The following is a 19,758-nucleotide window of genomic DNA, read 5'->3' on the forward strand; positions in this document are numbered from 1 at the left end:
TGTGTGTTAAATTTCAGAGGATTTGGTTAACATTTTGTTTGTCAAATTGCTTGCCAAAAACAGTAGCAGATTCAGCCAAATTCTGCAGAAAAGCTGATTTTCTTGCCTACTTTGCGTCTTGATATCTTTCAGCTCAGACCTTTGTTTTAAAACCCGAAAGTACCTTTGTAAAGCTCATATATCCATATTTATGTGTGTAAAATTTCAGAGGATTTGGTTAACATTTGGTTTGTCAAATTGCTTTCTAAAAACAGTAGCAGATTCAGCCAAAAGCTGAAATTTTCTGAGTTTTCAGATTTTTGCTTCAACTTTAAGAGAGCATAACTTCCTATCCACGGCTTTGTTTTCAAAACTTAAGCTATGTACTTAAAGCTTGTAATCCTATCTTTAAAATAGGCTTTGGTTCATAAACTTTTGTTAGATTTGAGTGAGTGGAAAGTGAAGCCAAAAACCACAGCTTACTTACTGTTTGGGAAGCCATGGCTGGCCAGAGAGAGAGAGAGAGATGGGGTGTTAAATAGAATTTTCAGTTGAAAAATATGTCCAGTCAGCAACTTAACCACTGATTTGGACGGCGACTTAACGGATGGACCAAATTGTGTGACATTGGATAGTTAATGGAGTAATCGATTGAAATTGAAAGTTAATGGAGTAAACTGTCGAGCGCATGAAAGCTAATGGAGTGACCAATAATTTCTCCAAAAAAAAAAAAAAAACTAATCTTGTGGAAGGCAAAGTGATAACTATTTAGACTTCTCTTTTCCTTATAAAAAAAATGGAAGAATACATTAGTCATAACTGACGCATGAATTGCCGCCCAGCAAAACGAAGACATAGATATTCTTTTTAGAACTATGAGAAACAAGTTGCTTACATTTCTAAACGTAATAAAGGATCCTAAATCTATACATGGAAAAATGCAAGTCTTAGCATTTCACAGCAGCAATCACAAAATCTACCATGAGATTAGTTATAACAGTTTCTAATCACATCCTCCTTTTTAGTATCTCGCGTGAGTTGATGTGCACCTACTATATAGTAGCACTAAACATCTGCAAGAAGCATCTTCAGTGTCTCGTATGTCATAAAACAAATGCCTACCCCAGGTACCACTTTGTAGTATTCTGGTAGAATTCCTCTATATAAGCCGCGCAAGCCTTCTGTCCTGAATATGTGCTTAAATGTACCGAAAAGACCTGTTGTGTAGACACGTGCTCGGCCACCGGCACCTTCCAACTGTTTGCGTCGCCTCACAAGATCCAATGGAAATGTCGCTGCATAATAGTGAGAAAGAATTTAAGGAGGGAACACAATTATTGCATAACACTTGATAATAATCTATGACACTAACTGAACTCTACAAGGTCAGACGTCATCAACCAAAAAACAGAACAAAGCTATTGTAAAAATGCAGACCAAAGAACCTATCCATAACAAGCAGACAAGTAAAGGACAATCAAGACGAAAAACTTCAGACTACAAAGATGTAAAATATATGTTAACAATAAACACTCTTGCAAGCATATTGTTCAGAATTTTTCACATTCAACTCAAAAATTATTGAATAAACACCACTGCAACCAAGCTTTGTTAAAAAATTGACGGCCTGGAAGCACTAATAAGGTCTCCATAACTGCCCGATCATATTATAATTTTTCTATAAGACATCACCAAACTAGTAAAATGAACACTCATAGGCTGCTTGTACTATAGAAATAGTACCTAGGTCATCCAGTCTCTAAAGGAATAGAAATGTTATCCAATACCCTAATAAAGTCATTTTTTAAATATAGAATAAGAGAAATTATTCTTTCCATAGCTGATGCAAATTGATAAACATAGCACTCCCATTTGTATCAGTGAGGCTTGACAGATTCCAATACCCATGAAGACATTGGAAAAGGAAGCCTAAGTGAGAAGCATACCTCAAAGAGGAAACCTCTCACATTTGATAACTGAGAACAAAGGTTCACCTGTAGTGCCACCCTATAATAGAACTGACTGCAAATCTTTGGGAGACAAGTCACCGAAGAAATGCTGAATGAAGTTAGTCAAAATAAGATCTTTATTATTAAGGAATTTAAGTTTGATGAATGACAAAAGGAGAAACAATTTCTTGTCAGCTTCCTTACTACAAGTCCCAAATGCCAGATTAAAAACCACTCCATTCTTGTCACTGACTCTAGGGTTCAGTCTGGTTAAAGACTTGGTGCAGAGCCTGCACCACAACCTGTTTTCTCTGCATCAAAAGCATAGTAAACAGCTGTATACATCAACGTCTTTTATAATGTTGGTGTTTCCAATTTAACAAAGAAATTAATTGAACCATGTTGTTAACTGTAATAGCATTGTTTTAATCAAGTTAAATGCAATAATTCAGGTTGGGGTTTTCAGCAATAACAAAAAGAAGTAAAGAGTTTGTATTCCCCTCTTGCCCACCACCAGTCACTCTGTTGGTTAGCTGGGGACGAATACAGAAAACATCACAGGAACAAAAATTGTCAAAGAATACACTTTTCTACCCGACATGGGTTACCTAAGTGTAAAAGATAAAATGATAATAAAAGTTTAAAACCACCATTGCAACTAGCAGACCAAATATCAAGAAACTGACAAGTTTGAAAACTTTGACTTCTCACTTCTCAGCACATATCAATGAAACCATCAAGCACAACCACCACCCCCAGTACACATTAAAAGAAATATAGGCCATCTTAAAGCTCAGGAGATTCCAAATAGAAAGTCTAGGATCACTCACCTGTTGATGAAGCGATTCCTGAAAGGCTCCCACAAGCAAGACTAACCAGCACAGTAGAATCATCAGGCCTGATTAAAGGCATGAAATCAATATTAGCGTGTTAAGCCTGAAAATAAGATGCATAGAACAAAAAATGAAGGGCATCAAGACCCTAAATTTGCGGAGTCCAAAGAAAAGGTAATCACCTCTGGGCCTGCCAATAAGATCTTAATGTCTCATATACTGTAAAACTGATAGCTATACTGGGCCCGACACCCTGCATTATATATAATCCAGGAGTCAGCAGCATACCACAAAGAAACTTTAAGCAAAATGAGTTGATAATAATAATAGGAGCATACCAAGAGGGTTGCTCCAAGTCCTTTATAGAGACCAAAGATACCCTCATCCCTGCTAATAGTTCGCAACGCGTGCCCAATGCCCTGGTAGTACATTACGTTTGTCTGCAGAGAACAAACTAATTAGCACAAACAATATATACAGGCAAAATTAATCAATCAATATGATGGCAATCAAGAACACAATACCATAACCCCCAATGGTTTGAAATGTTGATACTGAATAGAATACATAGAATGTGTATGGTCCAAGCTCTACCACAGATAGTAAATTGTGGGTAGGTTTTAACAAAGAAAAACTCAAAGAATAACTTCTGTAGACATGACAAGAACAATTTCAGAGGACTTTCAGTATATGCAGTAGATAGTAAGAGCTTTGAGGCAATCAAACCTACAGAATGCCCAAGGGTTCACTGAATTGAATGTAGGGTAATTGATTCAGATCTACCTCCAGAACAGAAATTTTCAAACAGATTTTAACAAACGCATGGACTAATTTTCAAAGACATACCAAGGACAAACTGATACGACATGCAGCAATGCCCAATAACAAAAGGCAACTGCATAGCATTCCCAAGGATGCCAAATCAAGAAAATTCTAGTAAAAGAAAACAAGGATCGTCTCCCAACCATCAGATCTTACCTGAACTGCAAGGCGTGTCCTTACAAGATCCAAAGGATATGTGGCTGTGGCAGCTGTTATTCCTGCCAAACCTCCACCCACAAAATGTACGCAAATGTCCGTACTCATATTATCTCTGGAGTTTTTGAGTCCTGGAACTGTCTGTAGAATCTGTACCAAATAAAATCAAATGAACTAAATGCCACAATATAATGATCAACAACTTACTTAAACCAAGAGCGTTTTTACAAACCTTTTTATACTGCTCATACGAATAGAAATTGACGGAAGAATATGGAAGACGGTGAGCAATTGTAACCAGATTTCCTTTCCAGAAAGCTCTAAATCCCTCTTCACCAACAATTCTTGAGGCTTCACGCCATATGCTAGCTTTTCTCATGGTCGCAACATCCGAGTGCATACCTTGTATCTGAAAAAATAGGAAAATTCTCAATAAAGCAGCTCTCACCAAATCAGACACACCCAATTTTCAGTACCCGTAACCAAACTAGTTTAATGATCAGTCGCTAGAAGCACTGCACACTAGCCAAACTACATCACAACATAGAACTAAACACCACAAGAGCCATATCACATACACATCTCAAGCACTGCAACTATAAGCATCAAAGAACTACAGCTTAACAGTTTACGCTCTTTAACAGTACCATGATGCTCTACTAATACACCTTAAAACACTAAATTCAAGACTCACTAAACCAATAAATGTCAAAAACACTTCAACACGATTCAAAGACCACATTTTTACCCAAATTCATACCAAAACACTTATAACAAGTCCTACTTACCCAAAAAAGTTAATCATTTTCAGAAACAAAGACTTAAAAATAAGAACTTGAGCTTGTAGAACAGAATCAGATAGAAAAAAGCAAAAGGGCAAACCTGAAAGAGAATAGTAAGACGAGCCAGAGGCGCAGTACACGTCTTCGCCAGAGCTCCGGCCACACCTCCGGCTAGAAGCTGCGACACCGTTCCGATCTGAGACTGGTGTTTCTGCTGCAGAGACTTGGGTTGCGGCTGAGGCAGTGACTGCGCGACGGCGGCGACGCCGCCATGGCCGGCGTGTAGAGCTCTCTGAGATCCTCCATCCACCACCACCCCAACTCTCGCCTCCGTCTGCATTCCCAGCTGTGCCCTAGATATCCCCAATACCAAAAACCTCACCCACGAAGCAAACTCGAAACCCTAACCCTAATTCCAACAGATACTCAATTGCAGCAAAACCCAAACAGAAATTAGTACTCCGATCACAAATCCCAAAGCGGCTTCTCTCTTTGCTCAGCTCTGAAGCTTCATTTGGTTCTTCTCACTTTGCCTCATTTGAACGCAGCAAGGGGGAGAAGAAAGTTCATACGACGTCGTTTTGGGGGTACCTAAACTTAAAAGTAGGGTTTTGCGTCATCGTCAACTCACGGCGTTTGAGAGCTCTACTCCTCCACGGTTAGTCCTACAGTAAAACGAGACAGGTGGCGTAACTGTTGCGGAACCAGAATTATGAGCCGTTGGATCTGATGTTACTAGGTCGGTGGGAGGATATGAATAGAAGATTCAATGTATGTGGCTTATGAATTGCTGCGGACTTACGACGTTACGGTGGGACTGCGCTCAGGAGATGAGAATGTTCCGCGGAATATCTGTTTGTTTCGGTTTCGCATATTCTTCGCGCGTGCGGTTTGGTTGGGGACAGCTGCGGGGGTTAACGTTGCAGTAAAGTGTAAACTAAGTCGGTTTTATTTTTATTTCCTGTGTCCTACATTGCCACGTAGCACTCTAGGAACCCTAAAAAAATTTGAATCCTTGTTTTCTCCGATCCGTTTTCAACCACCGACCATGTCACCAACCTAGGAGCCACCTAGCCATGTTTTTCACATTTTCTTACTGGATTTACATTTACGGTAAATTTGAAGGAAATGAGCGAAGGGTGTCATGTAGTATGTACACACTCATTTCTAGGCGGGTCTAACGGTCACTAGGCTGGTTTAGGCGGGTCTAGTCAGAATCTCATGTCTTGAAAATTTTAAAACGGAAAGGCGAAACTTTTCATGCATTCTAATATTTTAAATAAAAATAAATAAATTATTTATTTTCATCAAAACGACATGTGAGAAGATGGTGCGTCTTGGCTCAAGGTGCGTTTAGGAGAGAATATGAGAGAAGTCACGGCTATGAGAGAAGATGAGAGAAGTCGCTCACGAATAAATTGAAAAAAGTCAAAAAACCTTAATTTTACTTTTTAGATTTTCACCAAAACGACGTAATTTTAAGATTTTCACCAAAACACGAGCTCAACGCCCTGGTCCGTCTTGGCACAAAAACTCAAAGACGGAGGTCATCCCGACACACGAGTTTACAGCCCGTGAGCCCGAGTCCGTCTCAACACACGGGCTCAGAGCCCGGGTCCGTCCCAACCAGAATGTTCCTTTCATGAGCATACAATATCGATCATCTATTATCTTCATGGTTTTGGTAATGAGTATCTTCTTGATCTTGGAATAATCAAGATGAGGGTTGGTTGTCAAATATAGTGCAAGCAAGAAAACAATGATAGAATATATACGTTGCTTGATCCATGATAGAATAAACCCAAGTTGATGTAAACCCTTTTTTTTTTTTTTTTTTTTTGGTATAGGGAGTTGATGAAACCTTGGTCAATTTATTGAGATCATGTTTGTTCTGGTTATTTTCACCCTTTCACTCGATAGAATATTACTCTTCATCTTATGGTGTCCGGTGGAACAAGATGCTTTTTAACCCAAATCATGGGTTGTGACTTGTGACGATTTTTGCAGAACATATCAGATAAGTATTCGGAATGTAGCACAATAAAATTATGATTAAAAACATAATGGGTTCTCCACTTTGTGAAACTAGCTAGCACCACTAAACTTATCAAAGCATTAATCCTGATCCTTACCTTTCTCCTTCTTTATACATAATACGTATCCAAGAAGCATAAGGAAAAAGCAAATCCCAGCTAGCACTAGCAGAAACAGTCTCCATCATTTTTTGGCCTGTAGGCTTAATGCTAAAGACACTTCACCTTCATGGCTATTCATATGAAGATAATTCCCTGTGATATTCTCATAAGCTGCTGCATTGCTTTGTGTTTCGTTCTGCTCAGACATGTCAAGATGTTTGTTGGTTCTAGAGCGTTTAGTTTGAGGCAGAGTCCCCAAATGGAGAGGGTTCTCTAAAGAATAAGAGCCAAGAGATGGCGCCGTTACGTTTCTTCTCGTTACGTCTGAATTTGAAATCATTGGAGATTGTTGTGTTTCCAGGCTGTGTATTTCTTCCACCATTGGCTTCCAAAGTCTTACTCTTGAATTGATAAACCAATTGGAAACCTGCGTATAGCCAAAGATTGATACCAACATGTGTTACATGGTTAATTGCATCACAAGTCAATTGGATTTTAACCCTAATGTGTAGTAGCAAGCTTCACCTGAGTTCTTGATAAGCCTGTTTGTTGAGCTAGCCTTTGCTTTTCAGAATCACTAGGATAACTGATAATGAACAAACCCACGAGTTATATAAGATAGAAATTAATCAGTTCGTGAATGAATGCAGTAGCACATTGGTTAAGTTATAACGATAGAGAAGTCACTCACGGATGAAGGAAGTGTTCGAAGAGCCATGTCCTCATCACAGACACTGCAGTTTCCGGAAGTCCTCTTTGGGATCGAATTTCCGATAGATGAAAGTTGCTGGTCAGGTTCTGATGACTTGGGTTTTGGCTACAAAGGCCTCTTTTAGAAACCCCCCTAATGTCATCTTTAACAAGGCTAAAATCACCAACAGTACTCTTGCCTTTTGATTGAAGTATGTCCAAAATGGCATTCTTCAAGAAACCAAAGTGCTTCAAAACGGCCTTGATGGCAAAAGACATGTACGGTGCTGCATTTCCAATCCCATCAATAGTTTCAAACGATGCAACAACTGACTCCATCTGCTGGCAATATAGCTTATATCTCTTGTAGACCTAAGAACAAGTTTCTGGGGGTTAACAATGTTTGATACACAAATATGAAATGACCCTAGTGGGTCATAAATGGGCTTATTGGATAGAGCAGGCCCAATGGGCCACCACTAAGTTTTTTTCTAGGCCCAAGGATAAATTGAGTCCAACAGAATAAAAACAGATAGATATTGGAAATTAAATTGTGACAGTGTGACAAGACAATACATCTTTTGCCAATGACCTCTGAGCAAATCAATCATTGATGTGACTGTGACGCGTTGCCAGTCCCAATCAAATTTTCTATCAATCAAAATTAAAGTGATAAACCTTATACTACTATTATACTCCATAGTAAACTAATGTAAAATTGAAATCATAATTTCAAAAACTATAGCCTCACCTACTCTTGAATTAAATTCATCTTGAGCATGTAGCATGTTTAACAAAACGATATGTAACAAGTAATCTTCGGATTCTCTAGATTGATCGAGAGCTCGTTGTATGAACTTTTCGATTGGTAAATTAATGTAACAGTCACAATGCTAGCATATAGAATTGAGAAAATGCAATTTTACAGAGGCGATCGAGTGTGTAACGTGTACCTCATCGAGCATGATGGTGAGACTGGAATTCTTGAACTGAAGCTCGAACCGATCACTGACTCCAATAATCTGATCTCTTGCTCTTTCATTGAAGTAGTTAAGGAGACGAGGAGGGTCTGAATCGGACCGATCCGACCCGCAGGAGTCTTGAAGGAGTTGCTGCGCAGGGTTGAGAAACCTGGAGTGCTTCAGTATGGAAGCGTAGCCTGTGAAAGGGCCTAGGGGAACAAGGCTGCTTCTGAACTCACCACGTTCAAAAACGCGGCGGTGGTCGTGGTCGGAGAAACGTAGAGGAAGCGGTGGTTGGTGGGTTGGCATGGTGGAGGAGGGTGTGAAGAGTGAGAGTTGTGGCTGTGGTGGGTTGGTTAGGAGGTTCATGACTCGGAAGTGGTCTCTTCTGCTTTGTTGGGGGACGTCGAAGGCTTCAAAACCCTCGCCTGCCATGGATGAGGTGTGATGCTTGAGAGAGAGAGAGAGGGGTTTAATGAAGGGAAGGAAAATGTCCTGACCAGGAAATGAGTCAGACACAGAGGTGCAGTGTGGTAACTGGTAAGCAAAAGATATAGATACGGTCCCAAGAAAGAAATAGTCAATGTAGAACAGAAATTCTTACACTCATCTTGATTTTTACCATATATTAGAGCTGGTTACACGTGTGACATTAAAGAATGTGACAAATGATAAAGAAGATTTAGGTATTGCTTTGAGTATTAGACATTTCTGGTCTAATGTATGTCTTCATAGTTTATCGTATCATTAATATAATGAAAAAGTCTAACGTTTTACGGTTTCAACATATAAATATAATGAATAACAAAGAATGAATCACTACCGGATTACATAACGTCAAATTTACAATAACTAAGCAATGGATTGATCATTTCCATTCCTAACAGAGTGATCACCCAAAGCTACTCTCCGGTCCACATTTTTGTAGGTATAACCTCTAGCAAAGTACCCATACACACATAAATTCAACCCATTCAGGGCTGCCAATAGCCAGAAGAAATTGTCCAAGCGGCTTCCACTCAAGTCCTTCCCAAACCAACTTCTCCCATACTTCGCTGTAACATGATCCAAAACACTAATTAGAAAGCTGCTCAAGAAGCTCCCAACCCCAATCACACTCAAGTACAAAGCAACCCCTAAGCTTCTCATTGAGTCCGGAACTTGGTCATAAAAATACTCTTGCAAACCAACCAGAGCAAATGCATCCCCTATACCAAGAATTATGTACTGAGGAGCTAACCAGAACACACTCATAGCTTGTGGATCAGCATATTGTAGCCTTTTTCGTTCAACTAGTGCCGTAACGGCCATTGCTATCACCACAAGTATCATCCCGACTCCGATCCTATGGAGGATGTTCATACCCCTTTCGTTGCCGGTGGCTTTACGCAGCATTGGGACAAGAACTTTGTCGTAGACCATGACTGAGACTAGCATTGCAATGGCTCCAAGAGAGAAAATGGAGGCCGGTGGGATCTTGAAGTCGTTAGTGATGTTGCGGTTCATTGTAGCAGCTTGTTTAACGAAAAAGGTCGATGCTTGTGCCAAACACACTGTATTTGGTAATAAGGTGAGCCAAATGGGGATCATGTTCAAGATGAGTTTCAATTCCTCCACTCTTGTCAATGTAGCCAATCTCCAAGGGTTGTGTTTTTGCTCACAAGATTGGTAGTTCTCATTCTCTTCGCGATCGATTATCGCAGCCTTGTCTAGAAACCTACAGATGACATCCTGTTAGTATTGATGTGCACATTTCAAGTATAAAAGGGCTTATAATTAAGCTGCTTACCTGAGCCTATTTGTGTGAAGTAGAAGCCTTCCATGGGAGTACTTCTCTGACTTGGGAACTTCAAAGAGCAGATCAGGGTTTTGAGGATTGGGCAAATTTCTTTTTCTAATGGCTGCAACCAAGACCTGTAACATGGGTATCAAAGGGCTTCCATGTGCTACTCTATAACGGTAACAATATTTCCCCATGTAAAACGTCACTATTGTAATAGCCAGGGTGATTGTGAGAACAAGGTCTGCTACCCCCCAGCTCACTGAGTCCTGAACATAAACAATCACAGTTACACCAAGAAACAGCCCACAACAAAGTGCAAAGTTCCACCAGTTGAAGAAAGACATTTTCTTCTTTCTTTCTTCCAAGTGATCATCGTCGAATTGATCAGCTCCAAAGCTTTGAAGACAGGGCTTGTGACCTCCGGTTCCAACAGAGATGAAGTACAAGGCAACAAAGAGCAACACTTCATGAAGCTTTCTAGGCTGTCGACATATCTCCGTTTTGCAGGGCTTTAGACTCGGGATGAATTGTGACATTGTCAACAGACTCAGACCCTGATGATCATTAACGAAATATTCAAAAGCAGTACATCATTATAGTTTGACATTATGTAGTATGAGTATCTAGTATTTACCATTAGATATACGAGGGATGCAAACATAACCATGTTGAATCGGCCCGTGTAGGCATCTGCTAAGAACCCTCCGATTAAAGGCATGATTGTCGTCACTCCTGCCCAATAGTTCACATTTTTCGCTGCGGTCTTGATGTCTTGATGAAGCACTTGGGTGAGGTATGTGATGAGATTTGTTGCTATTCCAAAGTAACTTAGCCTCTCACTGAATTCAATAGCTGATTCAGGTACAAATTCAACAGATTTGTTGTTATCTGTAGCTAAATTCAATAGCTAGCTTTTTTCATTCAGTTGCCAACAGAATTGAACTTGCTGGTCTAAATTGCTAAAAGCCAAGAAACTAACTAGTTAGCCACATAACATCTTACATCTCAGTTACCTTAGTTAAAGAACCAAAAACATGGCACCAGACTGGTTCAGAAGTAACTTGCCTAGTGAGTTTTAAACCACGTCAAGAGGGTTTCTTATATTTTCACTGGAAAATATTACAACTGAGATAAATTATAAGAAAATAATCAATGACATAATCCGAAGTTTAAAGAGAAATGAAAGTTAAGAGTTGGTTAGCTATGCGCACAGACAGTACAACTTACTGATGATAAAGAGAGAAGCTTTCCAAACGCCGGTTGAAGCACGTAGAGGAACTCTACCTTTGTAGTCTATAGATGAATCATGAACCAAGTTCTCTTCCTCCCTTCTTGTTTCTCCACCTGATCTTTTTAATCTCTTTTCGACTTCTTGCCGGTCCATCTTTGGTATTGGTAATGAAACGAAAGGAAAGATATGGTCTGTTTAGAACTTGGAAGTTTTGCTATCAAGTTTTGCTTTCTTTTCACTGATTTTATAGCTGGGGGATTCTATCCTGGGGTAGAAACGTGCTCAATTTGAGTTTCTTATTGAAGCAAATTAGTTGCAGTCTACTATTGGTTACAGGCACCAGTAACTATATTAAACCTAAGCAATTATCCAGAAAACTACTCACATTTCTGCGTACTCCACTCCCATTCAAATATATTCAAGCAGCCAAAGATAAACTAGTTTATGTGATAAGGGACTAAGAATATTGTTCCATCAAGTAAAAGCATGAGCACTTAGGAAAACTGGTTACTGTTAACTATTTACAGAACTAATCTATTCTTAATCTCTGTTTGGAGACGGTACTAGGAAACTTTTGCTACCAGTGAATGTTTGAAAAATCTTAAAACCTTAGTAATTTAACAAAAAAATTAAGATGCTGTTTGAACAAAGACCTGGTTCTTCCAGCCTCAGATGCTTTGGAAAGAATACAAATTTCAAAATGCTAAAACTAATGATAGGTTAACGGATACGATCGATTCCCATGTATTGTTAATTTGTTTATTAAAGTTTAACCAGTAATCCTACATATTAAATAGTGTAACAATGGTGTTCAATTGACATCCTACCACAGAGCAGCTTCATATTCTTAGCTTCCACAGGCACTCAGTGGAGAAAAAGTTGTACCTATTCTTTGTTGATTCTTAATTAAGAAGCTTCTTTGTGCTTGTTCTAAGCATAGCTGGCCTAAAAATTAAAGGGTAAGATTGTTATTATAGTGGTTAGATACATAAGAAGGAAAGAGGATTTTGACATTAAGCCTTGATTTGTTTTGGTCAACTGAAACTTTGTGGTTCTCTGTTGGGGCATATGAATGATGAGTAGATTGTGAACAAGAACCAAGACATGTATGGAATCTGCAATTGTAATGTTAACAATACACTTTTGCCTTAGTTCTACCAAGCATATGGGATTCCTCAAGTTATTCAGGATTAACTGGAAAGTTCTGAAGCAGTTTCATCATCTGCTGTCTCAGATAATGCCTCCTTCATATAACCATTTCTATTTGAGTTGTTAAATTATCAAATCCTTAGCCTATCTTTGGATGTATGTTACTGGGTGATTTGAATAAGTTTCATTCTCTATCTTTTAGTTTTATTTTCTTGGTAAAGAAAAAGCACAAACTATATACAAAGTTACATGGAAAAATTTATTCCAGTATCAATTAAGTATAAAGATTCACAATATCAAAAAGAATACATACAAGAAGAAAAGTTAAGAATACAATGAAACTATACTTACAATGCTTGTTTCATCTAATCTTTGCCTATACTGAGACTCTGAGAGAGACCCTGATTAGCCTCCCACACTTCCAGGTACCTGTGCAAAAGATTAAACAGCCCAAGGGTGTCCTGTTCATCCTCTACTATGGTCAACTAAAACCAGCCCTGCTCTTTGTCTTTGGCCTCTAGAAGTAAATACATAACAGAAGCTAAAATGTAGCCCCCTTTTTGAGTTAAAAAACAAAAAAAACATTAAAAAAAAAAAACAAAATTGTATATGCCTACTTCCCCTTTTCTTTTTATAGTTAGATATTCTTAGTTAGAGCAACAAGCAGTTTTCTTATTCGCGTCACAGGATAAATTTGCAACATTGATGGTAGTTCCTTGAGGAAGTCCAGTGGTCGAAGCTGCCTCCTGTGCTGCTAATGCTTTCTTGCTTATTATGTGGTATATATCCAACAAAATTGTCTGAAATGCATTCTCAACATTATGGGCCTCCAATGCTGAAGTTTCTAAGAACGAGAGACCTTCCTTCTCAGCCAAGAGTTGAGCATCTTCTCCTGGGACACCTCTCAGGTGATTAAGGTCAGATTTGTTACCGGCCATCATAATGACAATATTTGAGTCTGCATGGTCTCTGAGTTCACGTAGCCACCTTGTGACATTGTCAAACGTTTGCCTTTTGGTAATGTCATAAACCAATAGAGCGCCAACAGCACCTCTGTAGTAAGCACTGGTAATGGCTCGGTACCTCTCTTGACCTGCTGTGTCCCATATTTGGGCTTTCACTGTCTTCCCCTCTACCTACATCAGTATAACATGATGAATCTGCTGTAAATACATACTTACTTAAGATGGAAACTATACACAAGGCCACTGATGAAAAGAAGCATGCTGCTACTTATGGAATCTTAACATTCGTTATTGCTCTAGTTTCAACTGTTGCTATCTAGTAAAGGACCTGTTTTATGAAGATAAGGAATTAAGAGAGACTTGTCAAATATCATGTGCAATTACTGCCTAAAATTTGTCTGCGGACATGGTTTCTGCCGTTCATCATAAGAAAACACCATACATATCCTACACAAACCCTGGACACTACGTACCTACACGTTATATCTTGAATTTAGCTATGGCAGTATCATATTGGGGTACAGATTGGGTAATTTGGGTTCAAATGCTACCAAACAAGCTAAGTAAAATACAGAACAGCAGGCAAGGACTTTACCTGAATCATAAAGCTAGTCATGTATGTACAAGTAGCACCAAGGGACTTTCTTTTCAAACAGAGCCTATAAGAACAATAACCAGCTAGTTTGGGAAACTTGGCCTGTGTCCACAGTAGAAGGCGATTAAAAATCTTCTATCAGCCAAAAGTTCTATTTATTTGCTTTATCCATCTTGCATTTAGTTTTGTCTTGATTTCAATCAATGTGAATTGATCGTAGGGGATTTGTATGATTCTAATCCTTCATGGATTGCTCAACTGAAAATTTGATGGATTTCCCATACCTCCTAATCTAACAATCTAACACACCCTTGTGCTCTAGAGTTTCTCACACTCATCATTGTCTGATCACATCCTTTGGTCTCTTTGAAAGAACTGATCTTGAAATAGACATTATCTTAGTACCTCCAAATCCTAGAAACTAATACCATCACTCCAATACATAGAAATCTAAACCATATGCCCTATGAACAAGAAATAACCAAACTTCACTACACCATTGTTTTCTATTCAAAACAGAAAAACCTGATCAATCATACACCCAACATTGATGTTCCAAGACAATAAAATGCAAGAAAAAATTGGAACTTAATCTCAACTCTAGAGCAAAAAAAACTAACCTGTAATGTCCTGGTCGCAAACTCAACTCCAATGGTGGACTTGGACTCCAAACAAAACTCATTCCTCGTAAACCTGGAAAGAATGTTGGACTTCCCAACACCCGAATCTCCAATCAACACAATCTTGAAGAGGTAATCATATTCGTGATCGACCTTGTACGCCATATGTTCTAATCCTTACACCACCCCAGCCCTGCAGGATCCAAATTCACCCAAAAACACCAAGAAAAAACAATCAATGCCATTAACAAGAATCAAACAGCATTTCCCTTTACCAACATATTTAGTGTCAAATAAAAATGGAGAGTGGTACAGAAGAAGGACAGAGACTAACCATAAAACAATGGTGTGCAGAATGGTGATAAAGAATGATTATTTGGGATTTGAAAACGCTCTTTTGTTGGCGATTTATTGCATTGAAGAAATTTGAGAAAGGGAGAAGAGAAGAAAAAGAAGAAGAATGAGAATGAGAAGAAACAGAAAACGGATGAAAGTGCACTTAAAACGGCCTTTTCACGAGCGGAACTCGGAGGACCAACTGGACGACAAGGCGTACGTGCTAGATACCTCACACGGAACAACACGTCGCTCATAGCACCAAAGAGAACCGAACTGGACCAGTCATTTTTATTTTTTTTATTTTTTGGGGTGGTCTGAGGACCAGTCATGTTCGACTGAGGAACAACTAACTTAGAAATGATCGGAGCTTACTAGCAATCTCTCACATGCGCTGCATGTATATAAACACAGTAGCCTTTGGAGGAGGAGGAAGCACCCGCCTAACACAGACCTACCTAATGGATCGACAACGGCAGCGCTGCTAGCTAGCTTATCTGGAGCGACTAGTCAGCATGGGACTCCGACCTTAGTGTTTAGGACACAAATACCAATTGATGTTGCCAAACACATTTTGACACATTTTGATTTTATTTTATTTTTAAAAATAAAAATACAGACATGAAAACGTTACTGAACCCACCTCTAACTTACATCAAATAATACAACACTATGACTCTTTATTTTTCTTTCGGGATAAACTAAACAATTTTGTAAATGATGATTAATCATTAATGGAGGTCCGTTAACATCTATATATATGCTTGTACGTGATGTCATCACACGAACAACGAATGAATGAAGCAAGTTCAAATTGTCCTCCTCTGTTCTATAGTTCTTGTTCTACCAAACTCCTTTCTCAAACACTAGCTCCTAAATACATATCCTAAACACATAGTCCTGGCCTACTACCACTAAACACTTGTGCTGTTGTGCACCATACTCTAATCAAATAACAAAGCCACAAATTGTAACACAATAATAGAAGACACTTCTGGTGGCTGGTAGTGTACCAATTTTTCAAGGATATGAAAGCAAATTCATAAAGATCTCTTCAATCCTTTTGTCCGTTTGGGTATGGCTGGAAGCCACCAAGTTTTAACACCGTTCGGTGTGCCAAGCAGTACGCTGGCCAACTGTGATTCTTCCTTCGTGACTCCTAGGGGAAGCCTTGCTCTTATGGATCGGTCAGTGAGGCTGAGGCCGGCGGCTGCCATTTTAGCTGGGGAGTTGATATTGGCTGCCTCCTTGCATGAAAGAAATGTCATTGTTGAATCAGATGCCAAGGATATCCTTAGACTAAGATATGATAAGATTGTGTTTAAGCTGATCAAGAGATCCGTATTACCTTAACGTACCTTTGCAAATTTATCATATATCAAGATATGGGAATATCTTGGTTAGTTAGGAAAAAGGAGGATCATGAGGAATAACGAGACCAATTAGGAGTCAAGGGGAATATATGGCATAAACCCCCTCAAATTGAACCAGGCTTATCCCTTTATCCACTTGGGATTTGATTCCAATGATAATATACACCACGTGACTTAGAAGTAAAACATTGTTTATAGTGTTCGGCTCTAAGTATTTCATAATCAAAAGTTGTTAGATTAACATTACGTGACAATCACTTATTTGTTTTGAGAAAAATATCATTAAACGGGAATACAATATTACAACCATGAGAGATATCGGTGATAGAAATAAATTCCTTACTTTACTCCCTACCTACCCGAAACACCAACGATTACAGTGGACAAAAACTGATAGGGGTACAACAGTAACCTAACCTAATTAAAAAGTCTTGATACATCTTTACGGTCAACTTCAAGAAGAAACAACATTTTCAAACACTACATGTCAAAACTACTAGCATATATGCACATGTAACATCCCTATTACATTAACAACAAGAACTAACCGACGTTAACATAGTCCATAGAAATGACACAAGAATTATGGCTCACCCCAAGACACGACCGATGACCTCATGATGTGGCAATCACTTTTTAAATTCACGATATATAAATTTCATCACTCAAAAAACTATTTAGATTATAATTTGTTTTCTTCTATTTTATCTAAGACGATATCTATGAGTTGTGATCTTGTTTTCTTTCAATTTATCTGAGATGATATTTATGAATTATGGCCTGATTAGTTAAGTAGCTTAATGATGATGTCGGCTTTCAAAGTTCGTTTAGCCTGTGATGAAAAAGGCAAATCAGAAAGTGACCGGTCAGTTATGCAAATGGGGAAGAGGACATAACAAAGGTCAACCCAACAATTGGAGATGAGGGACACGCGGCTGAAGGGGCATAGATCAAGTTGGCCACGTGTCGAGGACAGGGGGAAGAGGGAATGGGATGTAGGCACATGGGGCCATGGGGGGACTGGTCGAGTCGATGAGGCAGGGGATGGGTTCGATCATCATGCAAAACCCTATTCCCCTTTGCTTTTCTGGGGCCTATAAATACAGAACACAGTTTCAATCTCTCTTCCTCCTCTATCTGCAAATCTTCACGTGCTTGCTTTCTGTACACTCTTATTTGTTCTCTTCCTCATCTTCAAATCTGCAAACCTTATCCGATTTCTGCCTTCTGGGTCGTTAAAAAGAGATAACTATCACACCCATCAGTAGTTAAAGTCGTTCGTTGCCAACCGACAGAGAAACCTAACACAGCAGTAACGACCTAACCAGTTAGCTATGGATCAGAACAAGAAGCAAGTCGGTGCCCCAAGCCATAGCCATGGCTCTTCTTCTTCTTCTTCTTCTTCTTCTTCAACAACCACGAACCTTGACCATCTCTTTGGTCCTAGGGACTCGTCGACGTCTTCAGCTTCTTCATCTCTGTTCAGCACTATTTTCCCACCACCCTCATCCACGGTACCATATCGATCATTATCAGATCTTCTTTTTTTTGGGAGATTGATCGCAAATCTCATTGACCTGAATCTTTTTTCTTTTTTTGATTATTAGGGACCAGGGAGAGATAGAATTTCTGGTAATGCTACTCGAGGCAGCAGCAAGAGTTCTGTGTATCAGAATAACGAAGGTACGGATCCGCCTTGCAACTTTAACTCGTCAATCTACTACGGCGGCCAAGAAAACTATAATGTACCGAAAAGTGGGAGTACATACGAATCCAAGAATCACCAGCATAACGTAAGTATATACTTGATAAACACTGTTAGTTAATTTATAACAGAAAATATTGCTTCATCTACGAACTATATATGGGATGACTATATATATACAGTAGGGTTTATAGTTTTTGTTTCTTCTTTTACTTGATTTATATGAAGTACTGTATATACTGATATACGTACGTTCTTAATTCTGATCAGTTTAAGAAAGATGGGGGTGATGATGACGAATCGAGTGGAAGTAATTCAAACAGTACTTCAAGAGGAAACTGGTGGAAGGGTATGATAAATTGCTCATGGTTAATTAATCACTGATAATCAACATTATAATTAAGTGTGTATATTCTAGATTACCAACTAATTATTCTGTACATATATACTAAAGATTAGAATTTACATTATGCAGGGTCACTTTATTACTAAATTCTTCTGCACGTACTATTTGAACTCACCACCCTATGGAAGAGGTAATTTTATAACCTAAGTTCTTTGTCTACCTTGCGTCTTTTAGCATGAAGATTCATATATTGCACTTATTAAGTTGCCTACAGTTTTGGGGTTTTCTGACTGAAAAAGTGAGTGCTTCTGATTTTGCAGGTGTGTGTCGCTCTATGAGACTATCCAATCTACCTTAGTTGAGTTCAGCCAAAAAAAAAAAAAAAAAAAAAATACTACCTTAGTTGACGCTATGGAAATAAGATGGTGTGTTATAGTATGTACATGGTAGCAAGCAGAGAAGAACTTCGACTTACCTAAACTAGCTTGTTGGAAGAATCCATCCACAGCTAGCTAGCTAGTGATTAAGTTTGGGCAAGTTATGAGTGAATAGTGATGTGTAATAGTTACTGTTCTACATGTAACTAACCTCCTTAATCTTTCATGTAGTCCTCCGTTTTATATATGTGTTTTGGGGTTCAGTAAATGTTCTCCTCTTACTTCTCTGCGTTTTTGAAGCTTGGCACCGTATAATCTGCAAAAGTGTTATGAATACTTCGTCATTTTACACAATTTTGGCTAAGTAAATGTATGAAATTAAAAGTTCAAAGAGAATAAAATAGAAAAAGACACGAACAATTAATTGATTACCTCCACTCTTACATACATTGTAACTCGAGTGCGGATTGTTTGCGTCCTTTAGCTAGCTAGGGACGAGGTTATGAAAATTCTGGCTTGAGTCCACCGCTCCGATCATGAGCTTCTATAGAGTACAATGGCCGGCACAGAGGCGCCGTATGTGTACTTACCTTCTTCACCGGAGCACAACCACTTCTTAGAAACCTCCGACTTCTCTCTTTGTAATGCTGCCGCACACAGTGGCATTGTCTACCAAAACCATCCAGTCTTGAACATGGATAAGCGTGGTCCGTAAATCTTTATCGTACCAATAAAGGTTGTTAGGTTTTAATCATAAAATGTCTCGATCTAATTATAAAATGTCTAATCATAAAGTGTTAGGTTTTAATCATAAAATGTCTCGGTCTAATTATATGGTCCATCCACTTTTAATTTATATTTTATTTGTCAATTTTCTGATGTGAGATATTTCCTCTCCGTTCACTTTCCCACACTATCAACAAACCCTAAAATCGTTTCTACAATAACAAACAAATTCAGCCAAGATCGA

General features: G+C 38.8%; 5 protein-coding genes across 5 annotated transcripts; 1 reads left to right on the plus strand and 4 right to left on the minus strand.

The window, feature by feature from the left end:
• Positions 1–782: 782 nt before the first annotated feature.
• LOC101309874 (mitochondrial substrate carrier family protein B-like) lies at positions 783–5,066 on the minus strand. The gene is made up of 7 exons (XM_004307536.1): positions 4,622–5,066; positions 3,972–4,148; positions 3,740–3,889; positions 3,100–3,201; positions 2,944–3,014; positions 2,759–2,826; positions 783–1,274 (listed from the first exon to the last, which is right to left on the minus strand). Exons 1-7 carry the CDS (start codon positions 4,859–4,861, stop codon positions 1,045–1,047), a joined length of 1,038 nt encoding a protein of 345 aa, XP_004307584.1. The 5' UTR covers positions 4,862–5,066; the 3' UTR covers positions 783–1,044.
• A 1,475-nt stretch (positions 5,067–6,541) lies between these two features.
• LOC101310163 (BEL1-like homeodomain protein 9-like) lies at positions 6,542–8,941 on the minus strand. Its single transcript, XM_004307537.1, has 4 exons — positions 8,300–8,941; positions 7,348–7,718; positions 7,182–7,242; positions 6,542–7,083 (listed from the first exon to the last, which is right to left on the minus strand). Exons 1-4 carry the CDS (start codon positions 8,741–8,743, stop codon positions 6,739–6,741), a joined length of 1,221 nt encoding a protein of 406 aa, XP_004307585.1. The 5' UTR covers positions 8,744–8,941; the 3' UTR covers positions 6,542–6,738.
• Positions 8,942–9,160: 219 nt separating this feature from the next.
• On the minus strand, positions 9,161–11,475 carry LOC101314328 (putative peptide/nitrate transporter At2g37900-like). The gene is made up of 4 exons (XM_004308860.1): positions 11,319–11,475; positions 10,726–10,943; positions 10,098–10,645; positions 9,161–10,025 (listed from the first exon to the last, which is right to left on the minus strand). Exons 1-4 carry the CDS (start codon positions 11,473–11,475, stop codon positions 9,161–9,163), a joined length of 1,788 nt encoding a protein of 595 aa, XP_004308908.1.
• A 1,643-nt stretch (positions 11,476–13,118) lies between these two features.
• Positions 13,119–14,816, minus strand: LOC101310461 (ras-related protein Rab2BV-like). The gene is made up of 2 exons (XM_004307538.1): positions 14,652–14,816; positions 13,119–13,607 (listed from the first exon to the last, which is right to left on the minus strand). Exons 1-2 carry the CDS (start codon positions 14,814–14,816, stop codon positions 13,119–13,121), a joined length of 654 nt encoding a protein of 217 aa, XP_004307586.1.
• Positions 14,817–17,503: 2,687 nt separating this feature from the next.
• LOC101310747 lies at positions 17,504–18,831 on the plus strand. Its single transcript, XM_004307539.1, has 5 exons — positions 17,504–17,874; positions 17,968–18,153; positions 18,336–18,414; positions 18,541–18,601; positions 18,732–18,831. Exons 1-4 carry the CDS (start codon positions 17,695–17,697, stop codon positions 18,555–18,557), a joined length of 462 nt encoding a protein of 153 aa, XP_004307587.1. The 5' UTR covers positions 17,504–17,694; the 3' UTR covers positions 18,558–18,601; positions 18,732–18,831.
• The last annotated feature ends 927 nt before the right edge of the window (positions 18,832–19,758 follow it).

Source organism: Fragaria vesca, linkage group LG7, assembly GCF_000184155.1.
Source record: "Fragaria vesca subsp. vesca linkage group LG7, FraVesHawaii_1.0, whole genome shotgun sequence".
NCBI lineage: Eukaryota > Viridiplantae > Streptophyta > Magnoliopsida > Rosales > Rosaceae > Fragaria > Fragaria vesca.

Excerpts from the sequence above, each read along its gene's own strand:
- LOC101309874 (XM_004307536.1), bottom strand. The coding sequence starts at position 4,861 with ATGCAGACGGAGGCGAGAGTTGGGGTGGTGGTGGATGGAGGATCTCAG. Across the intron at positions 3,015-3,099 it reads GACTTGGAGCAACCCTCTTG|GGTGTCGGGCCCAGTATAGC; the intron begins GTATGCTCCTAT and ends TATATAATGCAG. Across the intron at positions 1,275-2,758 it reads AGGAATCGCTTCATCAACAG|CGACATTTCCATTGGATCTT; the intron begins GTGAGTGATCCT and ends ACTATTATGCAG.
- LOC101310163 (XM_004307537.1), bottom strand. The coding sequence starts at position 8,743 with ATGGCAGGCGAGGGTTTTGAAGCCTTCGACGTCCCCCAACAAAGCAGA. Across the intron at positions 7,719-8,299 it reads TCACCATCATGCTCGATGAG|GTCTACAAGAGATATAAGCT; the intron begins GTACACGTTACA and ends ACTTGTTCTTAG. Across the intron at positions 7,084-7,181 it reads CAGGCTTATCAAGAACTCAG|GTTTCCAATTGGTTTATCAA; the intron begins GTGAAGCTTGCT and ends GGCTATACGCAG.
- LOC101314328 (XM_004308860.1), bottom strand. The coding sequence starts at position 11,475 with ATGGACCGGCAAGAAGTCGAAAAGAGATTAAAAAGATCAGGTGGAGAA. Across the intron at positions 10,646-10,725 it reads CATCCCTCGTATATCTAATG|GGTCTGAGTCTGTTGACAAT; the intron begins GTAAATACTAGA and ends AATGATCATCAG. Across the intron at positions 10,026-10,097 it reads CTTCACACAAATAGGCTCAG|GTTTCTAGACAAGGCTGCGA; the intron begins GTAAGCAGCTTA and ends TGTCATCTGTAG.
- LOC101310461 (XM_004307538.1), bottom strand. The coding sequence starts at position 14,816 with ATGGCGTACAAGGTCGATCACGAATATGATTACCTCTTCAAGATTGTG. Across the intron at positions 13,608-14,651 it reads TTGCGACCAGGACATTACAG|GTAGAGGGGAAGACAGTGAA; the intron begins GTTAGTTTTTTT and ends ATACTGATGTAG.
- LOC101310747 (XM_004307539.1), top strand. The coding sequence starts at position 17,695 with ATGGATCAGAACAAGAAGCAAGTCGGTGCCCCAAGCCATAGCCATGGC. Across the intron at positions 17,875-17,967 it reads TCCCACCACCCTCATCCACG|GGACCAGGGAGAGATAGAAT; the intron begins GTACCATATCGA and ends TTTGATTATTAG. Across the intron at positions 18,154-18,335 it reads CCAAGAATCACCAGCATAAC|TTTAAGAAAGATGGGGGTGA; the intron begins GTAAGTATATAC and ends AATTCTGATCAG.